At 43.8% G+C, this 18,379-nt stretch overlaps 1 protein-coding gene across 1 annotated transcript in view; it reads left to right on the forward strand.

Moving 5' to 3' along the window:
* The window catches only part of LOC145406303 (uncharacterized), a 98,179-nt gene extending 95,899 nt beyond the window's left edge, over positions 1-2,280 (forward strand). Inside the window, exon 4 of the mRNA XM_080277464.1 lies at positions 2,103-2,280. Coding sequence (XP_080133590.1) covers positions 2,103-2,280 — 178 coding nt within the window. The remainder of the gene's footprint in view (positions 1-2,102) is intronic.
* The last annotated feature ends 16,099 nt before the right edge of the window (positions 2,281-18,379 follow it).

The following is an 18,379-nucleotide window of genomic DNA, read 5'->3' on the forward strand; positions in this document are numbered from 1 at the left end:
ACGTGGGTTGGTCTGCTGTCCTATAATGTTCTGGACTTTTTGAACCTAGTCTTGGTCTCTAAACACACACACACACACACACACACACACACACACACACACACACACACACACACACACACACACACACACACAGCACTTTCCAGTATGTGTAGCATTGATCGCTGCTATGGAAGGGTAAGGAGTACAGTACCCTTGGGAAATATATATAGCTACTGCGGCTGTGTGTGTGTGTATGCGTGTGTGTGAGAGAGAGAGTGGGGGGGGGGACTTCTGTGTTGTGTATGTGCGTCTGTAATATTGGTTGAGCATTATGTGTGTGCATGTGTGGGTGTGTGTATGTATAAGAAAAAAACAAAATGATTATGAATTTGTATTTTCCAGGAAAACCACAACGAATAGGCACACTCTGTCGTCATACCAAGCTGTTGTGTTGTAAAGCGTTTTGTATTTAGGTAGTATTTTTGTATATATGTAAACTGGGTGTCCGAAAATAACTAATGCTATTTCATGGTGTTACAATAATATCGGTAAAGATGATGAAAATATTGAATCAGCAGTACATATGCATAGAGCAAGTCCATAGAATTTTGTGAGTGTTGAAATAATGCATATCTGTGAGGAGGGGAGAATTAAAGAATAAAAAAAAGAGTAGGGACGAAGTTTATGGAAAGTATGCGAGGAGGGCATTGAACAAGCTGGAAGGATTAAATGAAAGACTACCTGGTGTACGAGAGAGAGCTGCCTGGCATGGTGGATAGAAGTGATGGCTATTTCTGACAGAGGAGCCTGGAGGACGTATATAATATTTATATGAACTTGGAGGCATTTATGTGATGTGTACAGGGATTAGGCGTGTTGCGTTATATTGATAGCTTATAACACGTAATAATGCCACCTCCTTCTTCTTTGGGGTTATTTGTACGCGAGTGATAGATAATTAGATAAAAACTAAGTGGCGTAATTCCTTTCCCCGCAATTATCCATGACTCATGTGTTTTCCTCAACTGCCTGTCCCTTCCCTCCGTGACTCAGATGAATAGATAAAGACTTGCTGATGGATAGATAAATAGATATATAGAGGTGGCTGACGCATTCCCTGCCCTCCAGTTATCAGTGACTCAGGTGTTTTCAATCATCCGACCCTTCGTGATTCGGGATGTTGTTGACTCTTATTCAGCTATTGTTTTGGTCTTTTATTTTCATCTCGTGCCCCTATAATACTATAGTTCTTTCACATTAACTTGACCCAAGTGTTCGTCCTTCGCTTGTCCTTCGTGTGCTCTTAAACGTTTCTGTAGCTATGCGTCCACTTCCCCTCATTTCCTCCCCACGCCTGTCTCTTCGTCTGCCTTTTTCTTTTTCTCGGCATTTCTAACCCCGCCCCCCCTCTTCCTATCTTTCTTTCACTGTCCCCTTCTACGCCTCTAACTCACCCTCTTTTTTTTTTTTTTCCTTTTTTGTTTCTCATCCTCGGTGTTCGTAACCAAGTTTCTCTTTGTCTCTCTCACCTTCGACGCCTGAATCCTCTTATTTTTTTCCCCAGTCTCATTCTGTCTCATCGTCAACCTCTCTAACCCTCTCTCCTCTCGCAACTTTACACGACTTAGTCCACCTCCAGCAGAACCTGAGACAGAACAACGCCTGCGCCCCGGCTCCTACCTCGCCATTACACCCTACCCCCCTCTAATTTCGCCGTGTATCTGTTTATTCTCCCTACGTGTCAAGTGGGGTTGGTGGAGGATTAGTGCCCCTCCCTGTAAAACAAGTAACTGTAAGCCCTTGGCCACCCCGTTTGGGATACATGGCGTCTGGCAATGTATGAAAAAAATGAATCTGTTTATCATTCTGTCCGTCTGTCCATCTATCGATCTATCTGTTTATCTGTCTAACCCTTACGCTCAACCTTTGTAGATCTAGCACGGCCAAATTAGGCTCCAGCACGCCTCGGACAGAGCAGCGCATCGTACCTCGCCTGCCCCATCCTTGCCGTGACACCTGTTCCCCTGTGACCTGTCTAAACCCCCACCAAATTCCCTTAATGACCCACGTGCAGTCGGTAGGTGTTAACACTAAGCCTTCCCTTCTTTTCTCCCTTACAGACCCGGCACGGCCAAATCAGCCCCCAGCACGCCTCAGACGGAGCAACGCATAGTGCCCAGACCTCTGCCTCGCCATGACACCTTCATCGCGCCAGGCGTATCACCAGCTCTGCCCACCTCGCCAAATTTTAGACCCATGAAGCTCAAGACAACATCCTTCTCTAAGACCAACAGGTGAGTTAAGTGTATTCTATAGGGACCTGTACATTTTTATAAATCTTTTTGGTTTTGTCTTTTCATTTCTTCTGTTTCAAGACTATCTCGTTTTCATAGACGAACAGGTACAGTGATGGGCATAGATACTGATCCATATCATTACCATACATAACGAAACAGTGAGCAGTCGCTAATCCAGTGATACATTCTTGTGAACTAACATTTGTTTTTGTATGATGTAAAAGTTTCGTAATTATGCAAGTAAGGAATGGAGAGATAGCGTACGCAATGTGCTTGATTACTTGTAAGAGTGAAGAGGAGTTATGGAGGAAACTATGCAAAGTAAGTCCTTTAGTAAGATTTCACTGTGGTGTTCTGTCTCAAAACTCCATCATTCTCAAAAACGGGTAAGTCATATGATGCTTAGGTTATGCGATAGTTTAGGAGGAAGTGCATGGCTTGCGTGTTATTAATGTATGGTTTACCTATTATTATTATTATTATTATATAAGTAGGATTCCTGTCTTACAGCTTCAGACTGTATCATTCTACAAGGCCACCAGGTACAGTACGTGAAGAAGGTAAGGATCATTCTTGAAATTTTCAGGAACCCATACTCTTTCATGAATTTCTTAAGGTCTAATACTGTATTTGGATTCAAGGTTCTTATCTTCCAGTTCATGACAACGTTCGTCTCTGAGGCTTAACCTTACCTTACCTTATCTAATCTGATCATACCTTACCTTACCGTATCTTACCTTACCCGACCTAGCCTAGCCTAGCCCAGCATAATAACTATTCCTTCCCTTCCCTTCCCATACCATAGCATCCCATATCATACCTTCCCTTCCCTTGCCTTGCCTTCCCTTCCCTTACACTACCGTACCTTACCCTACCGTACCCTACCCCACCATGACATACCATATCATGACATACCATACCATACTATCTCATACCATACTATAACCTACCTTACTGTGGGTACCCCTAACCCAGATTAAGTACAAAGGGAGTGGTTGGATTGAAGAGATTGATTGCTTGACCTTGTAGTGTGATAGGGAGGATGTCTGTATAGAACCTGACCAGCATGCTTAGCTTGGACCTCTCAGTGATGCAGTGTTGCTAATTTGGAAGAGGGTAGGGGAAAGGGTGGGCTACGAGAGAGAGAGAGAGAGACGCTATGGCAGAGCTGACGGATGGGCGTTAAGTAATCCTATTCATTTCCTTTATTAACTGATTTGCTACGAAAACCTTGCGTGTAAGAGACAGACGAGCTTATGTCATGCAGAGGAACTTGAAGCGAATTCTGCTGTCGATGGTACAAGTTGGCATATACGGATTGAAATAGTGATCTTTGACATAAGGTGCCGTATAGAACCGGGTTTGTAGCACCTCTTCCTTTGCGACTGATTCTGCCTGCTACATCTAAATATACTCTAGCGTTATTTTTATTGGTTTCATGTCGTCACTTGACAGAGGGTACAGGTGCAGTTGGTAAGATAAATCACTGAGGAACTGAAGTGGTGCTGCGAAACCTTCAGAGCCTCTTAGAATGCGACCCACTGATACTGTACAAGGATAAAGAGTTCACAGCATAAAACTAGGGGATGAAATCGTGATGGTTTGGCGTGATAATAGTTACTAGAGTTATCAGTCGAATTTATGATAGAAAACGAGGATGGCCAGAAGTTACCTGGTCAGGTGAGACTAAGATAGAGTGTGTCCCAAAGTTTGTATTGTGTATGCGTCATTGTATGTCTTTTTTTTTCATTATTGTGCTTGTAATGATAATTACTTCTATACCTTCTATGCCCTAAGATACCGACTTTTTCTTTCTCGTTCACCCCTCCCTGCTTGGCCTGCAGGGACAGTGTTCTCCAGAGTGTTGGGCTTGTACTGAATGGTAAAAAAAAAAAAATAAAAATAGAATCCATAGTTTGTGTGTGTGTGTGTGAGAGAGAGAGAGAGAGAGAGAGAATCCATAGTTCTGTGTGTGTGTGTGTGTGTGTGTGTGTGTGTGAATAGATAGATAGATAGATAGGAGACAGACAGACGGATAATGTACATATTTTTTTTTTATGTATATGCCATATATGTGTCATTTCATCATACTGCTCCCAGTCTAAGCAGAATTAAATCATCTGGATACTGCAAAAAATAAAATATAAACGCGCCATCGTAGGGAAGGGATTGATTGTTTGGCTAGTTTTTTCAGATCGTAAATAAACTGGGCTAGGGTGAAGTTGGTGTTATGAGTGTGTTATCTGTCACCTAAACCCACCGTGGAACTAATTGAGGTTAGATGACTGATAATATTCGTTAAGACGGTCCGCCAGTCTAAGATCACCCCACTGTTGATTAGATAAGCGTTCCCGTTTTCTCTGGCGATCACCAAGATAAGACAATCGGGAGTTCTTCTAAAATCAGTGATATAGTTTGCCTGAGTTGGTGTGAAGGCTGGAAGACACGCTGACGTGAAGACAAGATCAGAGTATCTTGTAGATTACTTGTCTTTATAACCTGACTTTCTCATAACGAAATACGAAACGTCTGTGGAACTGGTAAAGGACTGTGAGAAGGTGTGTAGGGAACTGACCACCTCGAAGCGAAACTGTGGTGCCTATTTAAGTGCATGTGAACTTGATGATCTTGTATAAATATTCTGCCTAAAGAGACTCAGCCAAATATTAGGAGTCACTGGAGTTTCTGAAGTACTGTGAAACTCTCTGCGACTTCCAGTGAAGCTGTGGTATGAGTCTTATATAAATATGTCTTTATTAACCTGATTGCCTTAAAGCATAATATCAAAGTCAATAGAGTGGCTAAAGGCTCTGAAAATAACAATTAGTGTGACAAAGATATTGGTAGTGGTGCTATCGAATGGACTTTGTGGAAGTTGTTGTCTTTTATTAACCTGACGGTCTTAAGCCGTAATATGAAATCAGAGTTTTTAAAAGCTCTAGAATTACCAGCGGGTGATCGATTTAAAAAGGAGAGAACATTCTGAAACGAAACGGGCATCCCTTAGCAAACGCTGTGGATGTGAGTGCACGTGACCTCAAGATGATGATGATAAGGATTGGCTGGGGTTAGTGAAACAACTTTTGAAAATAATATCCCATTTTTGGTTAACATTCTTTTTTTGTGTATTTTTTTTGTGCTGTTTTCAATGTGTAGTGAATGTGGCTTGGTGAAACTTGCATTGTAAACGAACTGAAGTTTTTAGACTTTTGTCTGAGCTATCATTTTATCTGCTTATTGCCTGATGCACCCTCTTTTACGGGGTGACACTGTGCTCTCTTCACTTTAAGCTGGCCAAAAATTGCCACCTCTCCAGCTTCAGTGCTGTGGTGAAACAGTAAAGTAACATTGCAGTATGATACAAGTCGCGCTGAAGGGCTGTGTAAAGGATGTAATGCTATAACGTAAAACAAGCTGCCAAAGGACAAAAATCTGGACAGCGTGTAGGTGATAGAACTATAGGAGGACTTATTTTGAACCCTGATAATTTAAGTTTGAGTAATCACTGCAAGCATGGATGACACCAGCTCCAGGAACCACGAATTGAATATTGGTGAGGCGTTTCATAACCTAGATGACAATCAAGGATCAGATGTTGGTGAGGCGATCCATAACCTAGATAGCAGATCGCATGTTGGTGAGGCGTTTCGTAACCCAAATGACGGGCGGCCGTACAAGACTATCCGAAACAAGCGCTGGGCCTGGAGACTTGCCAAGATCTCCACCAGGACCGATCGGACGAAGGGAGATAGGAAGCAGACCAGAACTAACTCCATTTCCCTCCCCTCCTTCAAGCTGCCGACTCCCTTGCCATTCCGTCGGCGCAAGACCAGCGAGGAGAGCTTTAACAGGCGAATCCCCAGCACCTCCCTCCCCGACCTGACTGAAAATGCCGAGCCGAGATCATGGGAATCGGAGAAAATGGCATGGGAGATGGAGAGTGGGTCACAAGAAATATGGGAAACGAGGAAGCGAACATGGGAGAATCAGAAAATGTCATGGGAGAGTCCAGTGGGGTTAAAGAGAACTCGAAAAGTAACCTGGGCGAGCGAAACGGGGCCAACGGAGACTGGAGGAAGACCGTGGGAGACTGAAAGAGGATCAAGGGGCGCTGAGGAAGGAACATGGGAGGCTCGTAAAGTGACAAGGGGGAGTCATGAACGAACGTGGCAAGCAAAGGGAGTCTGGCCAGCTGAGGGAGGAGCAGCAGAAGGAACATCCCTGGCAGGAGGAGAGACAAGATTGAGTGAGAATACGGTGCTACAAAGTGAAAAAGGGACATTTCAATGTAATACGGAAGATGAAACACACTTGTCATCAGTAGGTAAGGCAAGAGCTGATGGTGGGTCATATGGGGTTAGCGAAAGGTCTCGCCAATTTGTGGGAGGGTCATTCCAAGTCAAGGAAATGTTGCACTGGCTTGAGGATCACCCACATCAGGCCAGAAAGACTTCACAGCAAATTGAGAGTGTGTCGTATGTCTCCAAAACGAAGTCACATCAGCCTGAGGATTTGCCAAAGCTAGAGGATGATGTCCTGGAAGATAAGGAGACACTGAAGCAGGGTGAAACGGCAGACATCATTGAAGACGAAGTGTTTCAGGCAGTGGAGGAAGCATTGTTGGCATTAGAGGATCCCGATAGCGATAAGGATGGTAAGCAGCAACCTGGAGAGACATTGCATACTGAAGAAGTGACATTGCAAGCTCAGGAAGCGACCTTGTTGACTGAAGAAATGACGTTGCAGATTGAGAGAGAAGAAGCATTGCAAGATGAAAAGGGGACAGTACAAGCTGTGGATACAACATTGCAAGCTGAAGATGTAGTATTGCATGGTGATGAAAAAGAAACAGCCTTGGAGGATGAAGAGGTAACACTACAGGCTGAAGAAGAAGGTGGTGTGCAAGTAGGTGGAGGAGGAACATTGCAGGCTAAAAAACAAATGTCATCAAGCAAAGGAAATACTTTATACCCAGAAATAGTCTTAATCCAGCCTGAAGAAGAAAAAGATGAAGAAGATGCCAAACTAACTGAAAATATAGGAAGTAAGAGCAGCTCGGTGGAATCAGAAGGAAAGATTGGTCAAACTAAGGATGAAATATACCAGTGGAGTGAAGGCACATCTCAGGTTAAAGTGAGATCATCTGAAAGTGGAGAAAGAAGAGCATCTGAGAGTGGAGGAAGAAGAACATCTGAGAGTGGAAACCGAATATCGGTGAGTGGAGAAAGGTCAAGAGCATCAGAGAATGGAGAAAGAACAAGCACATCTGAGATTGGAGAAAGAAGAACATCTGAGAGTGGAGAAAGAACAAGAACATCTGAAAGTGGAAGAGGAATATCTGTGAGTGGAGAAAGGTCAAGGGCATCAGAGATTGGAGAAAGGTCAGTAGCATCAGAGAGTGGAGAAAGGTCAAGAGCATCAGAAGGTGGAGAAAGAACAAGAACATCTGAGAGTGGAGAAAGAACAAGAACATCCGAGAGTGGAGAAAGAACAAGAACATCCGAAAGTGGAGAAAGAACAAGAACACCTGAGAGTGGAGAAAGAACAAGAACACCTGAGAGTGGAGAAAGAACAAGAACATCTGAAAGTGGAGAAAGAACAAGAACATCTGAAAGTGGAGAAAGAACAAGAACATCTGAAAGTGGAGAAAGAACAAGAACATCCGAAAGTGGAGAAAGAACAAGAACATCCGAGAGTGGAGAAAGAACAAGAACATCTGAGAGTGGAGAAAGAACAAGAACATCCGAGAGTGGAGAAAGAACAAGAACATCCGAGAGTGGAGAAGGAACAAAAGCACTGGAAGATGAAGGAATAAGGCAACGGGAAAGAAGAGGGGGGGAAAGTGAACTAATGACACCACGTAACCCAGAGCAAAGAAAATACGAAGACGAAGACAGGAATAGGGAAGCTGAGCGGAGGACAAGAGTAGGTGAGAAAAGGATATCGATAAACTCCGAAAAAAGGGCATACGAGGACGAAGACAGGAACAGGGAAGCTGAAAGGAGGACAAGGGTGACCGAAGAAAGGAAAAGTGGGACCGAGAAAGCTAGCCAGAGAACCAATGTGGAAGGATGGGGGCAGAGAGAGAACGGGAGAAATGGGGCGGCTAGGCTTCAGGTCCCACCCAGACAAGACATCGACAGAGGGTGAGTTGAAAATTGTGGGATTATTCGTTGTTAAAATCTCCACTACCGTTTATTTATTTATTTATTTATTTATTTATGTACTTGTTAGTCTGTCTCTCATCCATTGTCTGTCTGCCTGCCCTTCTGTGTCTGTCTCGATTCTTGGCAGTCAGCAGCGTGACAAGGAACGAATTAATGAGCGTAGGATCATTGATTGTTAGCTTATTTGCTGTCTTTTTCTTACCTTAATGTCATTCCATATGTTTCTGTCTATCTGTGCGTCTTTCTATCTTTGTTTCCCCTTTGTCGTTATGTCATTGCTTTTTCTTGGGTCTGTCTCTCTGCATTTTTACCTCACTGTGTCTGTCTCTGTGTCTTTTCCTCTCTAATTGTCAGTCTGTAGGTTCCAGACAGACAGGAGCGTGATATAGAGTAAGTTGGAGAGCTTAGGATGATTGATAGTATTAAAATTTTATCCTCTCTCTCTCTCTCTCTCTCTCTCTCTCTCTCTCTCTCTCTCTCTCTCTTGTTATTGTCCGTCTGCTTCCATATGCCTTTCGTTTTGTGTATTGGCCTGCCTTAGTTTGCCTATCTATCTTCCTGTCTTTCCGTATTTAATTGTCTTTATTTACAAGCCTGTCTGTCTGTTTTTCTGTATATGGTTGTATTTCTTTGCCCGTTTGTCTGTCTGTCTGTCTCTTACTGTCTTTACACACCAGTATGACGAAAACGTAAGAGAGGATAATGAAGTTTTAAAATTAATCACTACCGTTGCTAGCACTTTCTTTATATTTATTTAGTTTTCTATTTTATATATCGTTTCCTTTCTTTTTCCCATGGTGTAGTTGCTTATTTTTTTATCTTAAGAGAAATTTAGGAAACTGCGAGAATCTAACGAGAAAATAAATTTAGGAAGCTGCGAGAATCTTACGAGAATTTCACAAACACGTTCCTTGTGTGTGTGTGTGTGTGTGTGTGTGTGTGTGTGTGTGTGTGTGTGTGTGTGTGTGTGTGTGTGCGCGCGTGCGTGCGTGCGTGCGTGTGCATGTGTGTGTGTGTGTGTGTGTGTGTGTGTGTGTGTGTTTCCCCAATTTCCTTCTCTCGCAGCCGTTGCCTTATCAGTGCTTGAAGGAGATAAGGATTGATAAGCATTGTCTGTGTGGGGTAACAGTCAGGGTCAACAGTTTGCCACTATTCACCTACGTTTGCTTCTCGTTATTTTATGGCACATGCGTCTCTTTCCTCCCTGATGCATCGTATTAGAGAGACTTATCTATAGGCAAAGGGATATACCAAGCCCCTCTCACCTTAGATCTGTTAACCAGCAGAAAAAAAATTAGAAGTTAAATAGGTGAAATATTAGGCAATTTTTTTCATCTTTGGGCAGAAAGACATACTAGACCTCTCTAAGCTGAGGAATACTAGCTAGTAGAAGAAAGTGGGAAGTAGATGAGGTGAAATATTGAACGAACTTTCGTTTCTGTGGGTAGGGAAATAAACCAAGTCTGTCTCGGAAATATTAGCCAGAAGAGGAATTTGACACGTAGATGAGGAGAAATATTAGGCGTACTTTCATCCGTGATGTACAATTTGTATGGCTTATTGTAACGTCATATTTGTTATTATTATTATTTTTACTATTATTGTTGTAGTAGTAGTAGCAGTAGTAGTGTCTGTTTTTGTTATAACCCACTGCTATTTCTGTCGCTATTAAAACAAGAATGGCTTATTTATTTTATTGAGCTTTACATGGCAGCGATATGAGTGTAGCCAGGATTATACCGCAGTTCATCGTTAAAAGAGTCGTTTTCTCTTAACGTTCAGTCTTGTGGTGTAATACAGTATATCAGTTTATTATTGTTACCGTCAGTCAGGTATGCTCACCTAAGGGGAAATTTTCGTGTTAATGAAAGCTGCGTTTAACTCCCACCCCCAGTTAGAAACTTTCCTAAGCTGAATAAAATCGTCTGGAGATAAAAGAATTAATACAAATATGCATCATCTGAATAAAGGGGTTAAGCTGAATAAAATCAACTGACAGCAGCAAGAATAGAATACAGATGGCGTACTCATAGTGACGTGGGTATCCTTGAGAAAATTGACTCACCGACAGACGGACGGACAGACAGACATACACAGACGGGCTTAATCTTTCATCATGGTGATTGACAGATATTGGTGATAGTTCTTCCGCCTCTGTGTATTTTCCTTTACTTGAGTGATGATGATGATGATAATGATGAAGAGCATGGTGGTGATGATGAGATTGTGTCATACGTGTTCATTACAGGAGGTCATCTTTAAACCGAATCGTTGTTGTTGTGTTGTAGCGGTATTATTATTATTATTGTAGGTATTAGTAGCAGTAGTAGTAGTAGTAGTAGTAGTATATGTTAACATTGTTTATAAAGATATACCCTTACAGCCACCAGTTATAATGTGTATTTGTGCCATTCTGAGTCGTTAACCCCCCTCCTCTCTCTCTCTCTCTGCGGGGGAGGGGGGGAGGGGCGAAAGAGGGAGATGGGTGCGGAGAGGGAATGATGAAAGGAGGAAGAAGAAAGACGAGGAGAGGAGAGAAAAAGACTGAGGGAGGAAGGAGAAAGACATGGGCAGGAGAGAGAGAGAGGAAAAAAAAGACGGCAGGAGGAGGGAGGAAGACAGGAGGAAGGGGGAGAGACAGAAACAGAGAGTAGAAAGATTTGGAAAGGAGGCTGAGATAGAGGGGAGGAAGGTGGAAGGCAAGGGGAGGAGCGAGAAAGACGGAGGGAGAGAGAGAGAGAGAGAGAGAGAGAGAAGGCGGAAATTCTGTGACGTGATTTTAGTCAAGGAACTGAGTAATAAGGTTTGTGACTGTGTATTAGTTTGTGTGTGTTTTTCGTGTATGTGTGTAAAAGAACTGTGTGTATATGAGAATGAGTGTATCTGTGTGTGATTGTGTAACCTTTATTAGTTTGTCTTTTTTTTTTTGTAAGTGTGCTGATTTGTTTGTATGTGTGTACACCAGTATATACATTCGTGTTATGGATGTTATTGAGTGTATGTGTGGGTGTATTGTGTACTCGTATGTGTTGATGGGAATGTGTTTATGTATGTATATACTTGTATGTATATATTTGAGTATGGCTGTATATACTGTGGGTTTGTTTTTGTATGTATGTGTAAATGAAAACTTTTGTATATGTGTATGTGTGAGGGCATAACGTACAGATGTGCGTAGGAAGTAACGCGTAGATCGTTTGTTGTAAAATATTCATGTCTGACGTCATGCGGTATCATACCATCACACCCACACTCACATATACTCCCCCACCTACACACACACACACACACACACACACACACACACACACACACACTATTAATGGATTTCATAGATTAGTAGGTGATTAAGTGATGGACATGCAAGGAAGGAGAGAGAGAGAGAGAGAGAGAGAGAGAGAGAGATTACGAGGAGGAGGGTTACGCTTGATATTTGAGTTTTCTCTGACTGTGTGTGTGTGTGTGTGTGTGTGTGTGTGTGTGTGTGTGTGTGTGTGTGTGTGTGTGTGTGTGTGTGTGTGTGATAACTGAACAAGAAAGGGAGTCTTTCATAACTAGGCTTTATCTTATCACCTGTGCCTTTGCGTGACTCTCTCTCTCTCTCTCCTCTGAGGTGTCTTTCCTAATGTGTATAAAATCGTCTCTTTATAGCTGGAATAATATCAAGACTTCATCGTACTAAAAGGGTTAAGTAGATTAAGACATTCCACGTATAAACAGAAAACGGAAAAAAATGCAACTTTCTTCATTGGGTTGGTTTATGTATTTATTTAATCTACAGGTGGAGTGAACGTCTTCTGCCCGATGATCTATTTTCCAGTCTGTTATTGCTATCACCAGACTATCATGTTCGGCCGAGTAGAGACCCTTGCTGAGAAATTTGAACATTTCAGAAGTAATAGATGCGGGAGCTTCATAACCCTTCCGTTAATGCCCCTGGTGTGCTGCTGTTTGCTGTGGGGTGGGAGGGTGGTTTGGTGTGGTGTGGTGTGTGGTTTGGTGTGGGTGGTATGGTTTGTTGTGTGGTTTGGTGTGGGAGGGTGATTTGGTGTGGTGTGGTGTGGTGTGGGAGGGTGATTTGGTGTGGTGTGGTGTGGTGTGGGAGGGTGATTTGGTGTGGTGTGGTGTGGTGTGGGAGGGTGATTTGGTGTGGTGTGGGAGGGTGATTTGGTGTGGTGTGGTGTGGTGTGGGAGGGTGATTTGGTGTGGTGTGGTGTGGTGTGGGAGGGTGATTTGGTGTGGTGTGGTATGGTGTGGTGTTGTGTAGTGTGGTGTGGTGTGACGTGGGTGGTATGGTTTGTTGTGTGATGTGGTGTGGTGTGGCTTGTGATGTGGCTTGGATAAAGTCGCTGAATGAAGAAAATTGCGTTCCAAAGTTATTGATGAAAGACAGACGGACCTATCCTCTCCCGTTTGCACATCTGAAAACAGCCTCTGATTATATGGTTTAAAAATACAGTATCATTCTGCGATTTTGTTTTTCGTTCCTTTTTTATGAACTAGCTTTTTCATTGTAATGAAATGCTTTTTCCTGACACACACACACACACACACACACACACACACACACACACACAGATGACAAAACAAGATAAATGAGCATAGTGAGTTAAAAAGTAAAAAGAGGGATACATTGAAAACCCCCATTTCTCACTGATAAGAAAGTCACGAGGAGATGATGGCGGTGATTGTGATAGTGATGGTGGTGATGTAAGGGGTGATAGTGGTGGTGGTGGTGTTATATACTTGTTTTCTATAGTTTATTTTTTTACTACAGCTGGTACTACAAATGCCACTACTACTACTACTATTACTACTACTAATAATACTACTACTATTACTGATTGCCGCTGCCGCCGCTACTACTACTACTAATACTACTACTACTACTGGTGGTGGTGGTGGTTGTGGTGGTAACAAGGGGTGGGCATTTAGTGGTTGTGGTGGCAATAAGGGTTGGGCATGTAGTGGTTGTGGTGGCAATAAGGGTTGGGCATTTAGTGGTTGTGGTGGCAGTAAGGGGTGGGCATGTAGTGATTGTGGTGACAATAAGGGTTGGGCATTTAGTGGTTGTGGTGGCAGAAAGGGGTGGGCATGTAGTGATTGTGGTAGAGGTTGTCTCCCTGCATAAATTCATACTTTATTCTTGCTACGTGTGTTTAGTTTTCATGTTTTAAAGTCCTTCATGTGCCTTTCAGTAGTGCTTTTATCTGGCATTCATCATGAACTGAGTTCGAACCCAGACGTGAGCGAACATTTAAGTGGACGTTGTTTAAAATTTTTGGATGAGTTTTCACGTAATTTGCACACTCTTTAGGTCTTCGTTGATTTCGTATATTGACATTCTAAAAAAAAAAAATCCAACTACATTATTCCCTTATGTACTTTTCACACTTCAATTCAGAAGCCTACTTCATTCATACGAGTATCCGTGTACCAGGCATGGGTGGGGGAGGGTTACTTGGATAGAGTGAAGGATAGAGATACCGTGAACGCCTACTCATGACGCTGGTAAGAGGGTCGCGAGAATGATGGTGGTGGTGCTGGTATTGGCATTGGTGAAGGGGTAGTGGTAGTGAAACAAAACTTTCCCGGTAGTCCCGTGCCAGCTGTGTGTCTTACGTTCCATATTCCTCATTCATCCCTGAACGTCAGAGAGTATCCTTCCTTATCATAATCTTTTGTTGTGTGCTTCATAATGCTGTCACATAAAAACGATTCATGTAACACTTTCCATGCCACAGCCGCAAGGGAAGTACTGTTCAAACATACATACATCCGGACAATCATATATTTGTTTATGTGTGTGTATAAATACGTTCTGTCATACGAGTATAAGCATACGGCACATGCATGACATTTGAAGGCGTTCCTCAGTTCCCTCCCTGGGCACCAAAAGGTGGATGAAGACTGCAGGAGAAGAGCAGTTTGAGTCTGCAGTCCGCTGAGTTCACGTTCAGATGTGCCTACGGTCACAGTAGCAACAGTACATGCATAGAAACGTATACATACATAAATACAACGTGTGTGTGTGTGTGTGTGTGTGTGTGTGTGTGTGTGTGTGTGTGTGTGTGTGTGTGTGTTACTTCCAGTCCTAGTATCCTTTCCTTCACCCCCACCCGTCGTCCCTCTTCATTATTTCGTTTTTTTCTCCCGGATTCTTCACCTCTTCCCCCTCCCCCCACTACCCTAACCTCTCTCCTCCCTCTTCTTTGACGTCTTTCTCCGTGCCTCATCTCTCTTTGTCCCCTTGCCTAACCTCTCTCTCTCTCTCTCTCTCTCTCTCTCTCTCTCTCTCTCTCTCTCTCTCTCTCTCTCTCTCTCTCTCTCTCTCTCTCTCACACACACACACACACACACACACACACACACACACACACACACATATCTTCCCCTTCCCTCATTACTCTCCCCTCTCTCCCCTTACTTGCAACAGACATTCCCTTCAAATTATAGGCTGTATGACTACAGCGAGCTGCTAATGAATGGCTGCATGAATAGTGGCAGGAAGGGGGTTGGAAAGTGTGCTGGGTTTTAAGAGATACTGTCATACTACACACTGTTATATCTCACACTGCTGCACACACACACACACACACACCCACACACATATCTTGCATACACGTCTTGTACTACCACACCACAGAGGCAGAGTACACAGTGTCGTATCTCACACTGCTTTAACAGTATCACACTCATGAAGCCCTAGACATTTTTTCTAAAGTGTGAGTGAGTGAGTAGTAGTAGTTGTTGTAGTAGTAGCAGTTGTTGTTGTTGTTGTTGTGGTGGTGGTGGTGGTGGTGGTGGTGGTGGTGGTGGTGGTGGTGGTGGTGGTCGTGGTCGTGGTGACGGCGGCGGCGGCGGTGGCGGCGGCTGCAGCCACAGATTCATCTGAAATGTGAGCCCAATGGACTGCAGGCCCAAATTTCCCTCCTGCAGCCCACCATCTTTCTTTTCGGGGACGGGGAAGTAATAGAGGGAAGCCTGTTTAGTTTTGCCCTGGCAGTTGAGCAGCTTGGTTATATTGGGGTCACCACATGAAGGCGTCCCTCTCCAGCACCAGAGTGTGAGGGAAGAAGTATACACAAGGACTTATACATAGCCAAAACTTAAGAATGTTTTTCTGTTCTTACGTGCAATTCCAGAAATAAAACCTCCAAGGTAGTTTCAGCAAGAAAAAGTACTTAAAACTGAGGTAGGTCATGATTTGGGGGACAGTCATGGGTTTGGCGTGGTTTTTCATGACATCTGTTTGGGGATGATGGGATAGTCCTGTGTGCGTGCATGTGTGTGTGTGTAATTCACCGGGTCGGTCAGGATCACTTGATGGTCGTGATCGTCAGCTTTTACCCTCCCGGAAGGGAGCTGAGAGCTCATATAGTCCGATCTAAGAGCAGGGCTGTGACCTTCACACACGCACACACCCGTCCCCTTGCTCGAAGGGGACAGTGACCACCCACTTTGAACTTTTCACAACCTGAGCGAGGCGCGAACTCCCGTCTACCAGATGGCAAACGAGAACGTTACCACTGCGCCAGCGAGGTGTGTGTGTGTGTGTGTGTGTGTGTGTGTGTGTGTGTGTGTGTGTGTGTGTGTGTTACTTGGAACCCCTCATGACTAATCAACTGTAACCTTGAAGGTTGATTGGATAGTGTGTGTGTGTGTGTGTGTGTGTGTGTGTGTGTGTGTGTGTGTGTGTGTGTGTGTGTGTGTGTGTGATAGGCAGCTTATGTCTTTGATTACTTATTTCTTGCAGTCCCATAACGTCATGTTTGTTAGCCAGCCCGTTATCTTGATAGTCAGTTTGGCAGAGGAATCATCTTCATGGAAGCTAACTTGGAAGTCAATTCATCATTTTGGTAATAAACTAACCAACTTGGTAGCCACTTTCGTAGCCATTCCATCAGCCTGTTACTCGTAAATTAGGAGGCTGTGTGCCACACACAGTTTTGTTAAACAGCTCGTATTATTCAGTTTGGTAGCCATCTCATGATCTTGCCATCCATTGTATTCGAAAGCAGAATCAGGTATTCCGTCCACAGTATCGAAAATCAGTGAACATGCATTGTGCCCAGGTACCTCACAGACTTCCTAGTACTAGCTCAGTAACGTGTATGAAAGAGAGAGAGAGAGAGAGAGAGAGAGAGAGAGAGAGAAAAAGAGATTTAATATCCTGTTTTTGCGGGTGGGTATTGAGCCCTGGGGTGATTGAGGGTAATAGTGGATATTTGATGTGTGGCTCCCCCCCCCCTCTCTCTCTCAGATTGTCGTATTTTAACCTAGCTTATCAACGTCTCCCCGTTCCATCCATCCATTCTCTTCCATCCCTCCCCATTCTTCCAATATCCTCCCATTCTTCCCCTTTTTTCCATTCCCCTCTCTCCTTTTTCTTCCATTCCCCTCCCTTCCCTCCCCATTCTTCAGTTGTTTTCCATTTCCCTCCCTCCCCTTCCTCTCTTCTCCTTTGTGTGTGTGTGTGTGTGTGTGTGTGTGTGTGTGTGTGTGTGTGTGTGTGCTACCATCGATATATAGATCCGCCAATGTTTGGGTGTATTTGTGTACTCAGGTTCATGTGTAGCAAGGTATATGAAGGAGAGAGAGAGAGAGAGAGAACTGTTGCACATATACACGGATAACACAAATATAACGCCATAACGCCAGAGGAGATATTTTGGCCGTAATATTTTCGTATTCACTCTGTCTCTGTCTCTGTCTGTCTGTCTGTCTCTCTCTCTCTCTCTCTCTCTCTCTCTCTCTCTGTTGCAGTGTGTTATGATACGGGTGATAACGCTTATCTTTAACATTGAACTAGCGGCTTTACCCTTATCACCCTCTCGCCCAATCCAGTCTCTTTCCCTTCCCTTCCCTTCCCTTCCCTCATCATCATTCGTTTCCCTTTCCTTCCAACGTAGTGACATTGGTACCGCGTGAAGGAGCGTTGTGTTGTGGATGTGGATGTGATAGGAAACGTTAGGAGAAACACACCGAGGTAGTTTGGCCGTGTGGAGAGGATGGAGAGCAAGAGACTGACGAGGAGAGTGTATGTGAGTGAGGTGGAGGGGAGGAGAGGGAGGGGGAGGCCAAGGATGAAATGGAGGGATGGAGTGGAGAGGTATATGAGAGGGGGGGGGGGTGAGCTAGGAGCACGGCAATGAAATGGTGGGGGATAGGAAGACATAGAGGCGATTTGTTTGTGGCCACCCCTTACGGGATTAAAGCGTCTGGCAATAGACAGATAGATAGTGTAGGATTAATAATTGATGGCCGATGTTGTTAGCGAGTATAGTGGTGTTGATGATGAGGCTGTAGGTGTGGTGACGATGATGACGATGATAATGGTGGTAGCCAATGATGTTGATGGTGGATGTGTGATAGTGATAATGAGGTGATCATGGTAATGGTGGCTGTGGCAGTGGTGGTAGTGATGGTGGTGGTGGCACTGGTGGTGGTGGTGGTGGTGGTAGTGATGATGATATGACGATGATGATGATGATGATGGATATGATGGTAGTGGTCGAAGAGTGTTTGGATGATGATAGTGATTATTTTAAAGAGGATGGTGAAGGTTTGATAATGGTGATGAGTGATAATGGTCATGATGATGCTGCTGCTAGGCTAATGGCAGACGATGATGATGGTAACTGTAGTGGTGGTGGTGATGATGTTGACGATAGACGCCTCTTGTTAGTGGGGTTCTTATCACTATGACTCTCTCTCTCTCTCTCTCTCTCTCTCTCTCTCTCTCTCTCTCTCTCTCTCTCCTCCTACTGAAATGTAATGCTGTGTAGGTAATGCACATAAAAAATACTAAGTAACGCTAAGTACACGCTTACCTACCCCTCTCATAGCCGGGAGAGTGAGTCATAGGAGCCGGAGAGTATTAATCCCTGTTTAGTGACGTTAAGTAGAGTGAGTCATAGGAGCCCGAGTGTT

This window comes from Coenobita brevimanus, chromosome 70 (assembly GCF_032717465.1).
Source record: "Coenobita brevimanus isolate Jiangsu-jjx chromosome 70, ASM3271746v2, whole genome shotgun sequence".
In the NCBI taxonomy this organism is placed as follows: domain Eukaryota; kingdom Metazoa; phylum Arthropoda; class Malacostraca; order Decapoda; family Coenobitidae; genus Coenobita; species Coenobita brevimanus.